This window comes from Cygnus olor, chromosome 1 (genome assembly GCF_009769625.2).
Source record: "Cygnus olor isolate bCygOlo1 chromosome 1, bCygOlo1.pri.v2, whole genome shotgun sequence".
NCBI classification, from domain to species: domain Eukaryota; kingdom Metazoa; phylum Chordata; class Aves; order Anseriformes; family Anatidae; genus Cygnus; species Cygnus olor.
In genome coordinates, this window is record NC_049169.1 from 57,966,009 (window position 1) to 57,986,058 (window position 20,050).

Below are 20,050 nucleotides of genomic sequence, written 5' to 3' on the forward strand. Positions count from 1 at the left end.
GTTCATCCCCTGCTTTAGCTTCAGCCCTTAGATCTTATAAAGGAAAGTTCAGCTGAAATCCTGCTCAAAATGACAAATTTCAAGTTCTTGAAGAAGTGTTCTTTCATTTCTCTAAGCCTGTCAGTACTTACAACTTAATGCTTTAACAAAATGCTTTAGGAATAGCAAAATGATTTAGACGTTATAAGAAGGCGTTACCATCCTCACACAACCATCAACACAAATCCAGGCACTATTATTTAAAACATTTATTAGCCTTTCATATTCCACTGGTCTGGAAAACATATTTTTAACCTCTCCGAATGAGATGTACACTTAGGCAAGCTCGTGCCCTGGTCCTACAAAGCATTTTTCAAAACCAGGCATACTGTTGTTACATCTTTGAAAGGGATACACGTGCTGTGCTGGATCAGTGCCTTATTCCACTGTTCCCACATGTTCTGGTCACTCAGACTAATCAAGGCTTTCACAACTGCTCCTAGAGTATTCTACTGACAGCGTGTCCTGTCAGCTTAAAACAGGTAGAATACACAAGAAAGATTTCCTACAACTGTCTTCCACCACCTTCTGCCCACTCAGGTTTTACAGTTATTCCCGTTCACCAAAAAATCTTCCAGTTATATATGCTGAATTTCAATTTATGTAAAGTACTTTTTTTTCCCATCTTTTTCTTGTTCATTCATTGTACTTAGCTAGTTTTAGCCTAGGTATGATATTCATTGACTGCAGTTCTTGGAATAAGAGTTTACAGGCATAAGGTATCCGCAGAGAAGACACGTGACACGATGACTTGCAGTAGTGGCACCTATGGAAACAAACACACAAAGTCAGAGTTTGTGCATAATTGAAGCTCTACAGAAAAGAACAGTTGCCAATGTCCACAATTTTCTTTGTCCACCTGCATTTAGACACTGGGATCAGTCCTAGAAGGAGTTGAGAGCTTGAGACACGTGTTAGCACTTACTGAGTCACAACTTGAAAGCACAAGGAGGATGTGGAGCTGTTAGAGCGGTTCCAGAGGAGGACCACGAGGTTGATCAGAGGGCTGGAGCACCCCTCCTACGGAGAAAGGCTTAGAGAGCTGGCATAACATCCAGCCTGAAGAAGAGAAGGCTCCAGGGTGACCTCACTGCAGCTTTTCAATACTTAAAGGGGGCTTATAAAGAAGATAGAGAACAACTTTTTGCTCGAGCAGATAATGACAGGACAAGGAGGAACGGTTTTAAACTAAAAGAGGGGAGATTTAGATCAGAGGTTAGGAGGAAATTCTTCACTCAGAGGGTGGTGAGGCGCTGGCACAGGTTGCCCAGAGAAGCTGTGGATGCCCCATCCCCTGAGGTGTTCAAGACCAGGTTGGATGGGGCCCTGAGCAACCTGATCTCATGGGTGGCATCCCTGCTCATGGCAGGGGGACTGGAACCAGATGGTGTTTAGGGTCCCTTCCGACCCAAACTGTTCTACGATTCCATGAACTTTAGGCCCTTAAATAATCTGACTGAGGTCAATAGAGGCTTAAGGTTAAACCTGCACTTTTCTTGGAGAAGAATCATAGTGCCTAGTATCCTACGGGACTCACTTCTACTTCTTCACCACTCACACGACTGCCAACAAAAATTTCAGCATTGCGTAATGAGGGAAAGGAGGTGTACAGAACAAAGTATTTCTGAAAATATGATTAATGGTCCAGTTTCCATCTTATATACAACTCAAAAAAAGAGGCAGGAAGAAAGGAAGGTCACAGTTAGTGGTTGTTTTTTTTTTTTTTTTTTTTTTAACTCCTTATTCACAGTTTCACTGTAAAATGCCTCAAACCAGTTCATATTGCTAACTCAGAAAAGGGCTGTCTCTCCTTATGTCCATCTCCATGAACAGCCAAAGAGCTTTTGTTGAGATAGAAAACCACTAAAACTGCTTTAACATATGTTCTTTGCTCTCTTTACTCAAATAATGATCTTAAAACTCTGGGGGAGAGTTTTTTTCTTTTTTTGTTCTGTCATGCAGATACAACTTTGACCATATCAGGAAAAGACATGCCAGTCACTCATCCATCTTTCCAGCACTGGGACTCAAATTCATTGATGTTAACAGATCCTTCAATGATTTGATTTCTTATTCCATGTACACACAAAGGAAGTAAAATATCTTTCATCTAAATATCAGTTTCCCCCCCTCTCTGTTTCCTCATTCTCTTACATATTCCACCTTCTGGCTGTGGAGAGTTGAGAAAGCCAGGCATTTGGGAACACAGAGTGACTCTGCACTTCCCTGATGGTCTGGCAAAGCTCTTCTGCTCGTATGTTTCATATCTATATTCCTGGCATGAAGTCATGACGGTCTGAAGTTCCAATTACAGCAGCATTAGCAAAATTCTTACATGCTTCTGTGGTACAGAATGACGCTAAGAATCAACATCTACAATAAAGCCAATGCTTACTCACTTGTTTCTGTTACTAGTGAACTTGACCTTGAGCCTGTCAAAGTCAGTGTGGCCAGGTCCAAGAAGGCTGGTTCACGTTAAACAAGGTTCTTGGTTAAGAGACTCACTGTTAGTCTTCCACAGCTACTTTTCCCAGACTCCACTACTTCTCTTTCATGGGCGTACTTAAAGACCATGTCCAAAAGCGGCTCATTTTCTTGGAAAACTGACTGCCCTGACCTCCACATGCTCCATACTTGGCGTATTTCATTTTTTTTCCTCTTGAAAACCAAGTAAGCTTTCACAACCAATGGTACAGAAGCCTTAAAATTGCACTTCTCCAGTTCACGATCAGGATGAAGCTTTGCTTGCTCCCAGTAACTGGTTTGGCTTTGCCTAGGCCTGATTATAGACAGCAAGAGGTTAGCAGGCCGAGCTAGGTGTTTCCCTGAGACATTCTTGTCCTCTACACTGTTACAAAGGAGGAACATTACAGCTGGAGTGCCTTTAAATCAGAAGAGACCTCAATTACAGGTCTGTAACTATTACCTTAGTCCAAGTTGATAGTGATAGCTATGTTTTTATGGAGGGTAAAAGTGACCTAAACAGAAGCCATTTTTGATGATAACATAGCAAACAATTGCACTCAATAGAGGAAGCCTTGCAAGCCCTAGAAGCTTGATGATTGCAACTTTTCTGTTTATGAGCAGAGGTCTGGCTTTTGCTTACAGCTGCTAAGGGCTGAGGAGCAGGAACTACTCACTACACCAAGTCTTGAAGCTAGACCCTTCTGGACCTGCTTTGTACTTGGACAGGGATCACCCAGAAAGGTTACAAGGTACCATATGCACAAACCAGAAGTTACTGTCAAACAGAAACCACAGAATTTGAAGTATTTGAAAGACCATTTGGTCCTAGAATTGATACTATGCTGGACAGGAAAAGGCAACAGTGACAAAGTTGAATCTGGATCAGAAATAAAGATTTTCTACATGTAGATTTTAAAATGTTCAGACTCTGGGGAAAAGCATAACGTTCCATCATCAAAAAAAAAAAAAAAGACGAAATTCAGCTCATGGCATTCAGTGAAGTCCTGCCCGAGCGCTCTGTACCACAGCAAAATTGGAAGGATTTGCAATAAACTGGTATTGTCACAGTGGGGCTCTACTGTATCTTTATGGGGTCAAATTCTGTCACAGCAACAACAGCCCCCTTCCCCTGCTCAGGCTCCAACACTGATGTGTTGTTACTATCCCGCAGAAAAACATACCCAGCTGCTACTTATTGTCTGGGAGGAAGGGCTTATCTTCCTGAAGACAAGTGCCCTTAAGCTAGCCACCAAACAATACATTTCTACAAGGTTTCTCACAGCAATGTCTTATTAATGGCAGAATCACTGAAAAGGCCATTTTGGAAGTCCTGAGTTTCTCTTAATGACTTGGCTTCTAATGTGATGCTCATTATAGGGCCACTTGCTTTGGCTACTGGCAGGTTTGGTGTATCACTTAGCAGAACCTATCTTTTATTGATTTACTCTCACACATCAGTTTTTCACAGACCTAGAATGCAAGAATGTCTCACTCCGAGAGAGCAGTTTTTTCCACTGTTATCTTAAGAAGTTATTAAACTTTGTTACAAACTTGAAAATAGGGAATGCTTTGATTAACAATACCTTAAAAATAAAATGTAACTCTATTTCTAGTGATTAAATTCCCAATTTTCCTCAAGGTGCCTTCATTTCATCTGGTCTCTGAAAATCTTCAAGGCCTGCTCTAAAAGCCAAGATCTTGTAAGAAAAATTGAGCTACATTTGCATAACAGTTTTTTTTTTTAAGGCAGTGGTATACACAGTTAGAAGTGGTCATTTGTTTGACTTATGGCATGCCCTCCCTTTCAGACAACTTCCTTCAACTGCTTCTTGTGCTGCTCCAGTAGCTCTAAAAGTCCTGGATCAGAAAGAGGGCTCACTTGTTACACAGTGTGTACACACTCAAGAAAAACAAGTGTCTAAAAATATTTCTTGCACAAAAGCCAGAAGGATATTGTCCAACTAAATATCGCCAAGCATGTACAGAGTAGGCTTTGTTTCTCCTCTACATTTCACATGTTTGCCTACCTCTGCACTTCCATAAGGAGCAGAACTGCTACTGGTATCAGCAAACAAGCATGGTGCTTTCTTTCTGGCCAGACACACTTTAGAAGAAAGATTTGACCAAGGCAAGAAAGGGTAGTTGTCACTTCTACATCTATAAACTAAAACATGCCTTACTCGCCTACTTCATTATATCACTCTCCAAAAACCAAAGTAAATAAAGCCCATTATCCTGCCTCTCCTCTGCCTAATCCTATTATGATCCTAATATGTCCTTGGATATCGATATCCAAGATGCTGCAAGTTTCCAATAATGTTATTTTGAGGTATTTAGGAAATCAGTTTCCCTCCTCTTCCCCCAGCATAAATACTGAAGTAACTTGAACACAGACTTATTTTCCTCCCTTAGTCATGGGACTCCTGGTTACCTGTTTTCACAGAGCTTGCCCCACTTAATTCAAGCCTGGGCATTCCTTACTACTGGCACAGCTGGGCAATGCAGGGAAGGTTGTGTGTCCCAGCTGTTGCTCATCACCTCATTTTGATGAGGTTACACCCCCTCTGAACTGCTGGTGGAGCAGTTTGCACCTGCAAAATCACCACGGTGACTTGAGCAGCTCAGATGGACACAACTCACCCCACCAGGCACAGGTTAGGGAGTACTAACTACAAGCAGCACCAGCAATCTACTCCAGGGGTTTGCTAATCTGCTGCAGAGGGGGGAAGGAGGGCAGCTCACAGGGTGAAGGTAACCTTCCCCGCAAGCACAGATGGCTGCTGAAGAGAATACCAATGCTCCACAAGAGAGACCCCTATCCCACTGACGACAAACTCACTTTTGTCCTAAATTCAATCAGACCATAAAAAAAGAACTGTTTCCTGTCATCGATTCTCCAATATCGTTTTGCATTTTGACATTGGTTTGGATTAAGGTGCACAAGATTGTTAACCAGTGCCTGTGAGCACTTTAAAAGTATGAAGCACCGTAGCCAAGGGCAAAGTTCTGTTACAGAGAGGCGTGTTGAGGACTTTCTTGAAAGTGTGAACACATATGAAGCATCACATATGCACGAAGCGAGGAAGGGACGCTGTGATTTGCAAAAGGCACTGCAGTTAGACAACTTACCAGCCAGAGTATCCCAGCAAGCCACATTGCCCACAAACATCCACTTCAAAGGCATCACTTGAAATCATCAGTCTCTCCAGTAAGAGCATGCTGGCTCCATAACCTATCAAACAATCCCGTTCCATCTCTCCAAGACGTAAACCACCATCACGGGATCGACCTTCAGTGGGTTGCCTTTGAAATAAATATTTGAAAAATGCGGTAAGTATTCCAGAACACACATTCTGCCACTCTAGGAATACCTGTCCTCTTACTGTAGGAACAATATAGTATCAACAGACAACAACGCTGTACAAACTAGAGCTGCTGATCTCACAGATGCTACTCAGATTAAAGTGATTCATCTTTGCTCCTCCACTGCCGATACGTCATCGTTCCGTGAGTGACAACTGCAGTGTCAGGCCACAATGCTCTATGACACAGGATGCAGCTGAGCAAGCAAAAACTTGAGACCGAATGGTATCCAAGAAGACAACTGGATCTGGCAACCATATACCTGGACTCAGATTTGGTATTTTTTTTTTTTCGATTAATCATTCCTTATATTTTGTAGCTATCTAAATGAAACAGTATTCAGCAGCTAATGAATGACTCAACAAGCTAATGTTTCAGTTGAACTACAGCTAAGTAAGACTACATTGTAAAATAAGACTATTTTTGATCTTGGAGAGAGTACCAAAACTAAGCAGCATGATCAACTACTCCCTTCTGCAGGGTGCACATTACTAATTCAATATTAAAACCCTACTTTTGTTTGTTTGTTTGTTTTTGGAGTTAACACTTAACTACTTTTTTTTTTTTTTTCATGTCTGATGGATAACAAACTAATTTCCATGTTGTATAGGTTCCTGGTTCTCTAGCTCCTCAACACAAAGCAAAGTCACGTTTCTTGTCTGGAAAGTCTTCTCATCCTTTTGGTGCTAGAGGGAAGTTTTAATAAATCAACATAAATAGACACTGAAAAATTTTAGATAAAAAGGCAATGTAAAATCTTTTATTTAACAATATTGTTTCTACTGTTTAAACCAACTTTTTTTTTTTCGGTTGGACATGGTTGGAACTTTCAATGTTTGTCTGTCACACTGAAATTTAGCTCAGCATTAGTTCTACTCCCGTGCTAGCACAATGCAGTAGTATGTAGGTTGCACATATTAGAGTGTACTATGAAGCAAAAACAATCTTAAATTCCTGAAGCACTAATATATTGCATACATTTTATTAAATACTTCAATCTTAGTATATTCTCTGAAGCATGACAGCAAATAAATGGAATAAAAATTGTTATTGGCAATCGTAAGAGGCTTCACTAGTCAGTGAAACCCAACGTTTGTGTGCTGTTTCTGGTAGCTGGAGCAGTGTAAATCATACAAAATATACCATGACAGATCTGGACCATAACTTTTGGAGGATATATAGTTTATGTTATTTCAATCTACCAAATTTGTTAAGCATACTACATATATTGAAAGTAAGTTTTTGCCAACATAATGCAAACTCAGGGAAAAGGATTTATAAAAGCCTTCAACATCTAACAATTCTTTGTAACAACAACAACAACAAAAAGCTAATTACCAGTCCAAACTGATCTTCTGAAGATGCCAGTTGTATTTGTTTTTTAGGGGAAGTAGTTTCCTTTACTCTGACCACAGTGGAACTTTAAAACTAATCTGCTTGTAATTCAAATCATCCTTTTCATGCATGTAACCTTCCATTTTTCCCCACTGCTGGGAGACTGGATAGAAGTTGTTTACATCCTGATTAAACTCCCTAACCCCCCCCTCCCCACTCGGGTGATGGCAGCATCACTGTTTAGATGCTGTTTTAAAGGACTAACCCTGTGGTGACCACAGTTTTCTCTTGTGAAGTGCTCAGAGGCAGACTTTAAAAGCAGTCGAGGTGTCCAAAGGCACAGACATTTGCTGCAGTGTTAGAGTGCCTGTGTTTCTTCTACCAGCTGACTTCTACAGTAGGAGTTAAATGCATACCTTCAAAATTTTCATCAGGTGCTGTTCCACAGCATAAAATGCCAACAGAGCTTTATAAATGTGACCCCTCCAATAAAGTTGCAATCCAATTAAAGGATGATAAAACCTCTTGAGAAACTATGGGGCTTTGCTTCCAGCCCTTTAAGAGTTGATAACGCTATGGGGTCTTCCAACACATATAGGGTGAAGATTTTTAGGGCGGCTGAAATCCCACTAAAACACACACACGCAAACAAAATATCCAACCTGAATCTTAAGCTCTTGAAGTGTTTAACTCCCACTGAATGTCAAAATTATCTCATTAAAAAAAACTCCCCAAAAAGTAGTTTTCCAAAGTACCAAAAATTTCAATATTGAGATTGGGCCTTTGAAAAGAGGCCATCTTAGGCTCTGTAAGTCTATTGGATTTTTCTTCCCGCTCACTTAAGTTTGAAAATTCCTCACACCAAAGGTTGTTTAAAATGTTAAAACAGTATTTGTAGAGCAGTTCTGTTTCCCCTTCCCCTCTACACATGCACTCTGCAGCTGTTGCCCTGGGCAACTGCTTCCATTCTTTATTCTGAATATAACATTCTGAAGACAAAGCAGACTCTTGAAGATAAGATTGGGAATATCATAGAAAAAGGTATTTTTCATATTTAAAAATAATAAAAAGATCTTAAAACTCCTAAATCCTAAGTAAAATGAACTGATTCTTTAAATAAATAATAAAAAAAATAATCAGGTGAATTGGTCTTCATAATATTTAACTGTTCCATTTAGAAAAAACATAAGACAATTAACTTCCGTGTTTTTAAGCACATTAAGGATTTATTGGTGCTAATTCTGTATTTTCTGGAAGAACAGTGGGTTCAGCTTTATGGCCCTATTCCTTGTTTCAGTGGCCAGTGGAGGGAAATGTAGTCTACCCTCACGAATAAGAGCACGCCTTGTAGGTCTCAGCAGAACTGTTACAGAAAACCAAACACAGTAATTGGCAGAAAGGCTGATGTCCAAAAAGCGGGATATTACCTAGAAAAACACTGCCCAACAGGAGGAGGGAATACCATGCTCCCACAGCCCCACAGAGGAACCCCGACCAGTAGGACCACATTACTGCCTCACAGTACAACAGGAACTGGCTTATCTGATAAGTTCAAAGGACATGCAGGTGGCAGCTCTGACAACGTCCATCAAGACAACTACGCCTGGAAAAGGCTTATATTGATCAGAAAACTGAAAGCAGTTTATCTGGTAAAGTGATTTTGAAGGACTGGGCATCTGGGCAACACCACATACAGAACTGTTTTAAATTCACTTTTAACTATGCATGGGAAAAAATTAAGCCTTGCATTTCATTTAGCAAACACCAATTCAGAGGGCAAAATCTTGGCATTTTTTGACTGTTGACAGAGTGCTGCAATTCTACTAAGTCTTGTTTTAATCACAGCAATATTCAGAATGAGTGATGTTCAAGGAACTCAAGTCTTCTGCCTTATTCCAGATGGAAATGTAGCTCTGCTCTGTCAGTAAAGGTGCGCTCATTATATAATAAAATGCATTTCAAGACAATCACTGCCAAATTCCACGTTGGAAAATGTTACAGGATTACTTTTAAAAGCAAAAAAACCCAACCAAACAAAAACAATGTTAGAGGCAATCTACTCTCCAGGAAGTGGAACGGATGATAAAACAATAGTGAATATGAAAGCTGGCAGAGCAGACTCTCTCAGCAGAGGCGATGGCAATAACAAAAGTTTAATTAGTTGAGGAGAAAAAAGAAAATTCCTAAAAGACTAGTCAAGAGGCAGTATAAATTGAACATCCACTAGCTTTCCTCAAAGTCAAATAAAGAGCTTTAGCTACATAGTATGATGCTACTGACTGGAACAAAGAATTCAAAGAAAGTAAGGGGTGGGGGAAAAATCACACCACACCACCTTCATCTTTACATGCAAGTATTACCTTGACTTGGGATTTAGGTTTCATTTAAATTCAGTATCTCTAAACAGCTGAGAAGTTGGGGACACAATATGAAGGCTGATCAAGGGATTTGAGTGAGCTAGGAGCTCCAATAAAACAACTGTGTGCACTGTTAGCTGAGACAGTGAGTTTTTATTTTCATAGGAAGGGCCAATACCATGACTAAGGCATCAAAGTACAGAAAATGGGGCAGACAGCCCCGCAGTTGGGAATATCACTTAGGTTCATATTGGCAAGCAGCTGCGATAGGGAAATGATGGTTGTGCTATACCTGCTCTTATTAATGTGGTTGGTGGAAAGCTTAGACAAGAATTAAAAGCTTTTCGTCATTTCTCTCCCATTTCAATCATTGGTAGTTACTTCTGTGGGAAGTGTGCAATAGCAGAGATGATCTCTGGAGGTCCCTTCCAAGTTCAACCATCCTGTGATTCTGTGTAACTTCATTTTGTCCCAGAGTAAGCATGAGGTTGGAGAGCCTAAAGGCGTAGGGAATACACAACGAAAAGCAAGAAAGATACTTCTTTATCAGCTACAGCAGAGAGCAGCGTCTCCACTCTGTAACAGTGCGTCAACAGGTGGAAGCTGCACCTGTTAGGAGGACTGACTTGATAACTTGGTGTGCAGGCAGGCAGGGTAAGAGAACTGCATCAGGGCACTAAGAGGCATAAAAAATAAATTAAGAATTAAATAAAAGGCTATAAATCATGCTTATTACAGGGAAGCCTTAAAGCAGGATAGACATGACTTTGTGCTTACATCTCAAACACAGTACAAAAGGGACTGATCATAAATTTACACGATTTACAACTCAAAAAGAAGAGTACCGCCATGGAACTGGTGAGGTATGTGTATTTGGTGTACATGACGGTCCAAAAAGACTGGCAAAGGAAATTTAGAATAATCTTTGCTAGAATATTCAAGACTACCTGGCAATTAGCTGTCTGGCAAGATTTAGCTAATAGTTCTACTGTGATGGAGAGAGGTGAACTAAGCCATCCACTAGAAGCCTCCTCAAAGCAAAGACTGTGCCACTGAACTATTTCTTGTGAGCCAGGAATGGGAGCAATTTAGAACATGAGTGCAGTCTGCCTTAGAGCTAAAGAGCCAAAAAGCTGGCCTGCCTTTAAGGAGAAAAGGTAAGTAACACCAATGAAAGCAGAATGCTTCAAATTCCCCAAAGCTACAGACAGAGTAAGCCCACCTCCGGGAGCTTATATTATGTATTACCCAGAGTACATCCGCTTGACCTCAAAATTTACACAAGAGGACACTGACATGGTCATCAACCTTTTTGTTAGAGAGAAAACCAAGTTCAGGCTCAGTGCAGTCATCATGACTCCAAAGGAACTGAGGATATATTTAAACTGGGCAAATAAAAATGGAGATCTATTGTTGGCGTCTCTGTAAATTTTGCAATTTATTAGTGTGAAAGTGCTGTTCTCCTTCACAGTATTGTATTAGAACTGTGGACCAGCACACACAACTCTAAATTAAGTTTCAGAGTTAAATGGAAGTTTTGCAAGGCAAAGTGCAGTGTACCAGGGACGCACGTTATGCTAATGCCTGTTTGTGTGGCACTAGGGCCAATGCTTTGCCTTGACAGGTAAAGATATGGGCCACCTGCTTGGTACCAAAGGATGTTGAAATATTAAAATTCATTTCTTCCTTCTACTCATACCTGATTTTGTAAAAGTACAACTGTTAAAGAAAAGAAAGTCCTCCTGAAATACCTGTGATACGAACAAGCTGACAGGACAGGGCCAGAATACGCACTGTGAATCAGCAGACAGTTTTTTTTTTGTTTTTTTTTTACCACCAACTGTTAACAGGAGTCAGAGAAGCAAATTCAGTTTTGTACCACACAGAGCACACTGGCTATTCAAAACAACCTTCTACCACAGTCAGCTGTGAGAACTTTTACTCCGTAACAAGGTATTAACAGGTAATAGCATTTTTTTCAAGTATCAGGAGGTAAACAAATTTTGTTTTACACCCATCAGTCAGCTGGGCACACTTCCGATTGCAGGCTAAGAATTCCCCACTTAGCCTGTAACCATACCTGGTGAGCACTGCTCTGGGTCCTCGAGCTCTTGCATGCATTTTATCCAACACCATGTGCTTTAGTTTCTGGTAATACACGGGGCCAAAATAGATATATGCTTCCAAAGGCTCCCTGAAGGAATTAAAAAAAAAAAAAAAAAGAACAACATTCACAGTTAGCACACGTTTACCTTAAGAGAGAGAGAGAAGTGTGTCCTGAGCAAGTAGAATTTGAAACAATCTGGGAATCATGAGTCCTTGAAAAACGCATTTGGGCTTCCACGACAATTGGTCTGAAAACCCTACAGGTAACCTTTCTGAACAGAAGAGCAGTACCCAGCCAGCACCATGTACCGCTGTATCGAGGAACAAGTGAGGAACAAGCTCCTGAACTCGCCCCTTGCTGCACAGACACGCTGCTGTACCTGCAGGTACCTGTTTCAGCTGGATGCCTGAGCTCCCTGACTGTGCAGGAGTGTGTCGATAGCGTCACCAACAACCGCTGAAGACTGCAAATGTGCAAGACTCCAAAGAGTGATTTAAGACACAGCCTGCAGCAGCGTGCTCAGCAGCCATACCTATGGGACAAAAATCTCTGCCCAGGCTGGCACCGGGGACTGAGATGAGCAGGGTAAAAGGGCTCTTCAGAACTGCGTTTAAGCACCTGCGTCAACTTGGGAACATCTGTAAGCAGCACAGAGGGTGTTACTCATTTCTATGAGCTGGATTAATGGCTAAAGACTTCTGTCATTAAAATACCCCCAACTGTAAGAGCAGCATCAGCATCTGAAGATCAGAAAGCAAACAGCTGAAAGCACTCAGTCACTTCCCAGCTACCACCTTCAGCACTCCCTAAGAACAACTAGATTTAACAGAGAAACTCAGCACTGCCACTGATTTATTTTTAGAAATATATGCGCAATGTAAAAACAAGCAGGAGACAACCTCCCATTTAGTCATTACTGACACGACGCAGTGCTATTCCAAAAGCTGCCCATCTAGGCAAATAATAAAATATAATTAGACATTTGGAATTTGCACACATATTTGGAACTTGCATGCGCATTTACCTTCAAGTTTCATAAAAAACAGATGAAGTATGTGAAATTTGCCTGGAAGAATACAAGTATCTAAAGCAAAGTCTCTAAATAAAGTAGTACAAAGTTTAAAGTTCAGGGGCAGGGGATTTTTACAGCAAGATTTTATTCTTCCCAGGAAACAAGATTAGACAGATTTGTTTAAAAAACGTTCATGATATATTAACAAAAAACATTTGAAATGCTGGAATATGTCATAAAGAATTTATGAAATATGGAGTGGGTAAGGTGAATAAAATCTGTCTGAAACAAAAGGCAAACATACGGAATAATTTGGTAGGAAAAACTAAAATAAAGAGCGTTAAAAATAAAACAACAGAAACCCCAACAACTTACAACAGAGACCAAAACTTATTCCTTGAGAAGAAGGGGACTGTGAGAATAATAAAAATAGCAGGAAGGTAGGATTAAGATGCATTTTGGAAGGGCAGGCATGTGGAGCCATATGGCCTTTTCCTGTTCCTAAACTATCTTACGTTCTTTGAACTGTGTCTCAGAAGCTGGTCTGATCAGCACAGCAGGAAGTTTGCAGATTAGAGTATTATGCCAGACTGAATCATTGTGTAATCGAAAGAGGAAAAAAAAGAAAAAAGAGCGCACACAAAATATTCCCAAGTAACAGACACCTGCTTCCAAATCCATATTTTACAGTACTATTAAAGACAATATGAAAATGCTAATCTGATTCCAAGCATATACAAGAATTGCTGCCAACAAAACTTGAAATTTCTTTCAATCTCTCAGAAGGAAAACCTTGATTTTACTTTTCTTGTCACGCAGAAGAAGTTGGGAGATTTTCACGTCTACTACAATAGCCATTCACATTAGAGCCATGCAAATACTAATAATTCTTAAAGTGTGGAGCCACAGAATGCTTATAAGAAAAAAGAAGTGCCCCATTCTTCAGCCTCTTGCTTCCATCTCACAGAGCAGTTTGTCAATAACAGAAAGTTCCTGAGCTCTGAGACATAAGCAGCTTTTTCAGATGTGCCTCAACAGGATTTCCCCGCTCCCCTGAAACATCTAAACCTATGCAGCAGATTCTTACCCGGTGATACCAGATGTTACGTAGTCCTTCCCTAGGTAGTTATAACCATGGCGAATAAGATCTTCACACACATCCTTAACTTTACTGCCTCCAAAAGCTGTTCCATAGTGAAACCTGCCATCTAGGACCCCAGCCTTTCCAGCCAGGAGTTCAATTAACTTTCCTACCTGTGCAAGGAAAAGCAGAGTTAACAGCGGGCTCTCCAGTACGGGCTAGAACATCTCTGGGTCAGTCACAGCGTTAGTTAGCCACACAAAGCGTCTGAGATGGCAACCTGAGTTACTGCACACAGTGTAAGGAGTGGAAGAAACCCAAGGAGGTCAGGAATTATTCCTGTGTGAAGGGGTGAAAACCAGACGGGGTATGGGAACCCTTGAAGGCCCAGAGTCAGGCAGCCCCACTTTTTCCACTTGTCTGAAAAGTGAGCAGGCTCCAGCATGGCCTTCTGCACTGGGAGTCAGCCTCAGAGACTAACACGCTACAGTGCAGCAGGGGAAACAGAAGAAGCTAACAAAGACAAAAAGACCAGAGGCTGTACCAAGTAACCAGTGGAGGTCCCATATAAAAGGCCAGGCTGTGATTTATCTAGCGAGGCTCTGCAACACAGGTACGAGCCTTGCCTGAATTCCAGAGAGGTGCGTGTAATGTAAGGAGTTACATAGGTCGGGAACTATGGCTGAAACTCCTCTGCACCCTTCCCCTCCCAGTCTGCCCCCAGTTGGCTTAGTGAGCATAGCCAACCGGGAAGGAGAGCAAGAAATTTCCAAAGGGAAAAGGTGCAGCTGAGGTACCTGGTTGCTTTTCTATTAGTTTGATGCTGAACAAAATGAGTATGATGCACAAAACAGCCCGCATCCCTACTTTTTTACAGCAGGATGTTTCAAAATACGCAAAACAGATGGTTGAATACTCATAAGAGAGCAAGCACGTGGCATGATGACTGCAGAATATTCTCAGTGCAACCGTGTGTTTCAAATTTTTTGTTTCTTCTGGCTAATCCACTTTACTGTCTTTATTGGGGAACACTGCCTCTTTAATCACAACATAGCCACTAACCGTCATACGCGATGGGAAGCCATGAGGGTTCATTATGATATCTGGACAGATTCCTGTATCGCAGAATGGCATGTCCTCTTGAGGAACAATCAGTCCGCACACCCCTGCAGAAGAGAAAACATTTCAATTCACAAACAGCAAACCACCAGCAGGGCTGACGCTCATCACCAGATTTTCTTTAGTGTTTTCCTCCTCCTCTCTTTCTCATGGATCACTTTTTACCCAGATTCATTACCATGACCAGTGCTCACAACCTGCAGGCTAGAAGAGAGCCCTTGTGACAGGACTGGCAAAATTAGCATACCCTTACATAATGCTCCCAGTGATTTGTGAGCTAGCAAATTAGGGAAGAAAGCTTTAGATACAGTTTTCAGAGGCAACCAGAAACTTCTGACCAATCAGTCTGGAATATCTCAAAGGAGACACAGTTTTTAGAGCTAATACTGTAAGTTCCTGGGGGAAAAAAAAAAAAAAAAAGGAAAGAAAGCAGGTCTCTACTTTCTCTATTATCAGTTTGAAATCTCTTTAACATATTCTTTATTAATACTTAATCTCTTTATTAATACTTAATAAAAATAAATTAAGTCAGGATTTGACAGCAACTGAGGGGAGATTAGGGGAAAATACTAAAAACAAAAACAAAACAAAAACCATTTTTTCAGGTAGCTCTCATTTGCTGAGCAAAGACTGCTCTCGATAAATTACCAAGTACAGTCCACTCCTCAGACTGCTTGTGTTTTGTCAGCCGACGAACACAAATTGTACCTTCTGGAAAAAAATCAAAGTTTTTTCAGTCTCGCCAGATTACTGGAAGCAAAACAAACAAACAAAAAGCCAAACTCTAAAACTACTTGTGCCACGTTAAACAGAAGCACAAAAACTCATTTAAAATAGTCTGTCATACATCAGGAAATTTTCCTTCCTCGCCCTTAAAACTGTGAATTCTGCAGATTAAAATACTGCAGCTCGAAATGACCGAGAGATCTAACACACAAATTCAGGTGCTAAAATGCAGCTGCTTAAGCCTGCACTCCTTTGAAGCAAAGCTACTGTTTCAGCTGGACAATTTCTTCCAGAAGCCCTCAGAACTGAAAAAGCCTGCAAGCTATTTGAGATCAGCCTGCTGCAACTGCCAGAGCACGTTTTGGGAACAGCCTTGGAGCGGAGGGGGCTCCTGGATGACTGAGGGTGCTGGTTACATCCCTAAAAAGGCATCCCCCGACCAGCCACTTCACAGGGGGATATCGGCGTCTGCTCAGGAGGGAGCTCCTCTTCCACTGTCCGAGCAAGACAGGGATAGGTGTACGGGACAGTAGTTAATAGAATGAGAATGGTAAGCATGGGGGAAGGGGGTAGGAAAAAAAAAAAGGATTGGAGTGTCTGGGCATGGGGGTCATATTTAGTTTTTGAACCTATTGAAATTAATTTTCATTGTTCCATTATGATAAATCAATAACATCCTTTTAACCCTCCCCACCAAGCAGCAATCGTTTGCTGAAAACGAAAAAAAAAACAAAACCAACACACCACCTCTTGTGTGCACAGCTTTTTTATCCTAAAATTATATACATAAATACTTTATTATGTAGACATTATGGCACGTATATTGTGCCTTATTCCCGTTTACTTCTAAGAAAGCATTAGGATGCATCTGGACTTCAGGGCACCTGTAAGCCAAAAATTAAATCTTAGCTAACTTAAAATTACTTTAGGCTCTGAAAACCTTTTATATGCCAAGCCGGTTCCCATAGCAGACAGCCACTGTGTTGTTTGTTTTGTGTGAAAGTGAATGATAAAAGATCCATGAAATCGACACAGAAAGGCAGAACAGCAGAAAGAACTGAGGGCTCTCCATCATAGCGGCTTCTACCCTCCGCTGACTTGTATAACAATGGGACCTACACACCCAACTGCAGATCTAACACAGCTGTGCATTTCATTAGATGAAGAGCACTAGTGACACAAGTAAATAATTAACTTATTCTGGTCCGCTGACTGTGGTTATGAGACCAGTCATAGCTGACAGATTTTAATACAAGTTAACACAAAGACAGCATAATGAGCTTAGAAGTTAAAAACAAAATATTTAGACAGAATCCAGCAATGTGAAGCTTGCTAGGCCATTTATAAGTTTCTATTTTAGTAAGAAAAAAAAAAAAAGAAAAAAGAGAAAGCTATAAAACCTCAGTTCTAAGCTTCTGTATTTTAAGAAGGTGCTGAGTTTAGGTAACAGATCTCTATACAGCATGTCCATCTGTATTTAGGGAACAGAACAGAGAGCAGATTCCTCCCCCCATGTTTTAAGAAAGTTCATTCTTTCTCATGGAGAGCTATTAAAAAAGCTGAAGACACCCTTCCTGTACACAACATTACTTCTAAAAGCAAGTAACTGCAACTCGCTTCAAATGTAAACTTGATTTCCTTTTGCAGTCACTTTCCTTCAGAAGCTCTTCAGAGATTAGCTAATACTTGCAAGTCTGCTCTGTAAGCTCCTGAATTTGCCACTCTTTTTCATCCCCGATTGTTGAGCCAGGGTTTGCAGCAGGGCAGTAAAAGGCAAGCCTGCCAGTTCTGCATTGCCGAGCAGCTGCAAAAAAAGCGATCAAGTGAATTAATCCGTTATAAGTGGAATTATCACTTGAAACTGGCCAATAAAACAGTAAAGGAGAAAAGAAGAGGCAGGATTTAAGACAGCCTCAAGTTCCAAATGTTGCCCTGTGCAAGTATGAACTGTATTTCACAACTCAGCTGCCCAATATTCCCAATATAATATTCATAAGCAGGACACAAACTAGTAGGAAACTTTGCTCTGTGGCTCTTCCTACAGGTTTTTAAGATTTTCCTGACTGTTACTGATTTAGATGCCATAGGAAAATTGCTCCCCAGCTTTCACACAAGACATACAAACTAATTTGGTTTCATTCCTTCTCCTTCCCCTGCACACATTTTTACATGCTGCACCCAGAATTCAGCAATACAGCTGTAGACTAAATGCTGTATGATGACGGACCAGAATCTGCTCTCACTCATACAATCTGAAGTTCTTGTCTAGGGCCAGAATCAAACATTAACAACCAGAAAAGGCTGCAATTACTCTTCTAGATAAAACAGAATACAAAGACTTTTTTTTGGGTGTGGACTAAGTAAGTTTGAGCAAGAAAACATCCAGCAGCTTGCTACCTCTCATTCCTTCTCAATTGAAAAACAACTGGAATTTAGAAAAAAAGACATTCTATGTCAATTTCCTAATGTCACCTTAGAGGGAAAATCAGCAACAATGCTGGCAAATTCTTTTAAGATAGCCCTCTCCCTCTCCACCAAAAAAAAAACCAAAACCATTGTTTAATAAACATGGCAGCTCATTGCAAGGATAACAGTTTAAATTAGAATAAACTTAAATTAGATGTCCACAATGGTTTAACATGCAAGTATAAAACAGCCGTGGGCAGTGTTTTTCCACTGCTATTGAATGGCAGCCAGTAAGTGACAGCCCTCTGACCAGGCACGATGGCTCTGTCCTCACAGCTATCTGCACCAGCACCTCAACACCCATGCACCTCCACCAGGCCCTACAGGAACACAAAGGTCCCCTCACCCCTTCACTTTGGTCCTTTAAGAGTTTCTTTTCCTAATCAGGAGAAATTCACGTTTCCAGGATTTGTGCCCTTTGTACGGTTGCCTTTACGGTTTGCTGACAAACACCTCCCCAGACAGACTTGTAAAACAGCACGGAGGGGGCCGGGGGGCGGCGGGGAGGGGGCAGGGAGAAAACAACACTATGGGAAAGTTTTTCACCAGCTATGGTAAGATGCCTTCTATACACACACATGCCAAACGAAAAAAACATAATCAAATAAGTCAAAACAAGCTAATATAGAAAACTAATTACTACCAGCAGGAGGGACATTAGAGAGCAAAGGAGACCAAGTGAATAGAAGCAGCCGTAATACGGGTTCCTATCAGCAAGACAAAAAGCAGCACATTACCAAACGTCCCTGTTTGTTTATTCTAATGATAGAGTGGTAAAAGAGCGAAAACTAACTCAAAGGTGTCTATTTGAGATTTACCGGATTTGACAGAATTTGGAAATACTCCCGAGAAATAGGACTACGTCACATGATGAAGAAGAGGTGTACCTCTAACACAGCACCGCGTACTGTGGGCAAGTAACAAGCTGATTGTCAAATATTAATAAGGTTAAACAAAAATGTAGATCTGCCTCAAAACTCTCTAATTGCATACTGCGTTGGCTAAGTAAGCATAAAACAACTTCAGAAGAAAAAAGTGCTGCATCACATAAGCTTTGTTCAATATTGAATCATTCACTGATCTATCATATCACTTGCTACATCCCATTTGACATAAGAGGTAAAGAACAGAATTAAAATTAACAGATAAATAATGCATAAGTAAACTTGATTAGTTTTCTTATTAAAAACATCACTCTAAATGAGAGGAGGTGCTAGAAGACAATACAGTTTGTACACTGCTTTCCCATGAGCTGCTGAATGGTCTGATGTGATAAATTTGCATAGTCTGAAGCACACAAAGAGCTGATTAATTGAAACCCTTACAATGCTTCTGGAAGCAGCTATTGTAAAACAATAACCATAGGAACTTTACAAAATACACATGGCTGAATGAGTCAAGAGCTTAATAAAATGTGTCTTCAGGATACACTATTTGGAAACAGAATTAGAGATTTTTATTCTGTGCCATAAAATGCTAAATCACCCTAATTTCAGAGGTTCAGTTGAGGATTTACTGAAAAGGTCAGAAGGTTACCTGTTTGCTGCTTGAGATTAAAAAAAAAAAAAAGCTGTCTTCTTCTTAAGACAGCACACTGAGCAGCAGTTTTGTCAAAAATAAATGGAAAATCTGTGAGAGAAGTTTTAATGACATTCTGACATCTCATTTCCTCATATTCAACTTTTGAAGATGAAAATACGGTAAGAAATTCCTACCTTTCCTGATGCCTAATCAATACTAATCATCTCACATTCCTGCAGTCAATAACAGCAAATTCTTTTTAATACCGCTTCAACCATTTAATTCCTACAAACCCACCGATGTTTTACTAGAGATAAAGCACCAGGTCTGACTTGTAAGGTGGGAGAACGACACAAGTAACAATTTAAAACGAACATCTTAGTTTACATGCTCTGCTTACGTGCACTGTACAAGTGCCACTGAAAGGACAAAGTTGTTCTCAACTATAAATTCAGGCA

General features: G+C 40.6%; 1 protein-coding gene across 1 annotated transcript in view; it reads right to left on the reverse strand.

The window, feature by feature from the left end:
* Positions 1-233: 233 nt before the first annotated feature.
* The window catches only part of POLR3B (RNA polymerase III subunit B), a 74,801-nt gene continuing 54,984 nt past the window's right edge, over positions 234-20,050 (reverse strand). The window contains exons 24-28 of the mRNA XM_040559892.1: positions 14,823-14,926; positions 13,767-13,933; positions 11,641-11,754; positions 5,635-5,808; positions 234-805 (exon numbers count right to left, since the gene is read on the reverse strand). Coding sequence (XP_040415826.1) covers positions 676-805; positions 5,635-5,808; positions 11,641-11,754; positions 13,767-13,933; positions 14,823-14,926 — 689 coding nt within the window. The 3' untranslated portion in view covers positions 234-675. The remainder of the gene's footprint in view (positions 806-5,634; positions 5,809-11,640; positions 11,755-13,766; positions 13,934-14,822; positions 14,927-20,050) is intronic.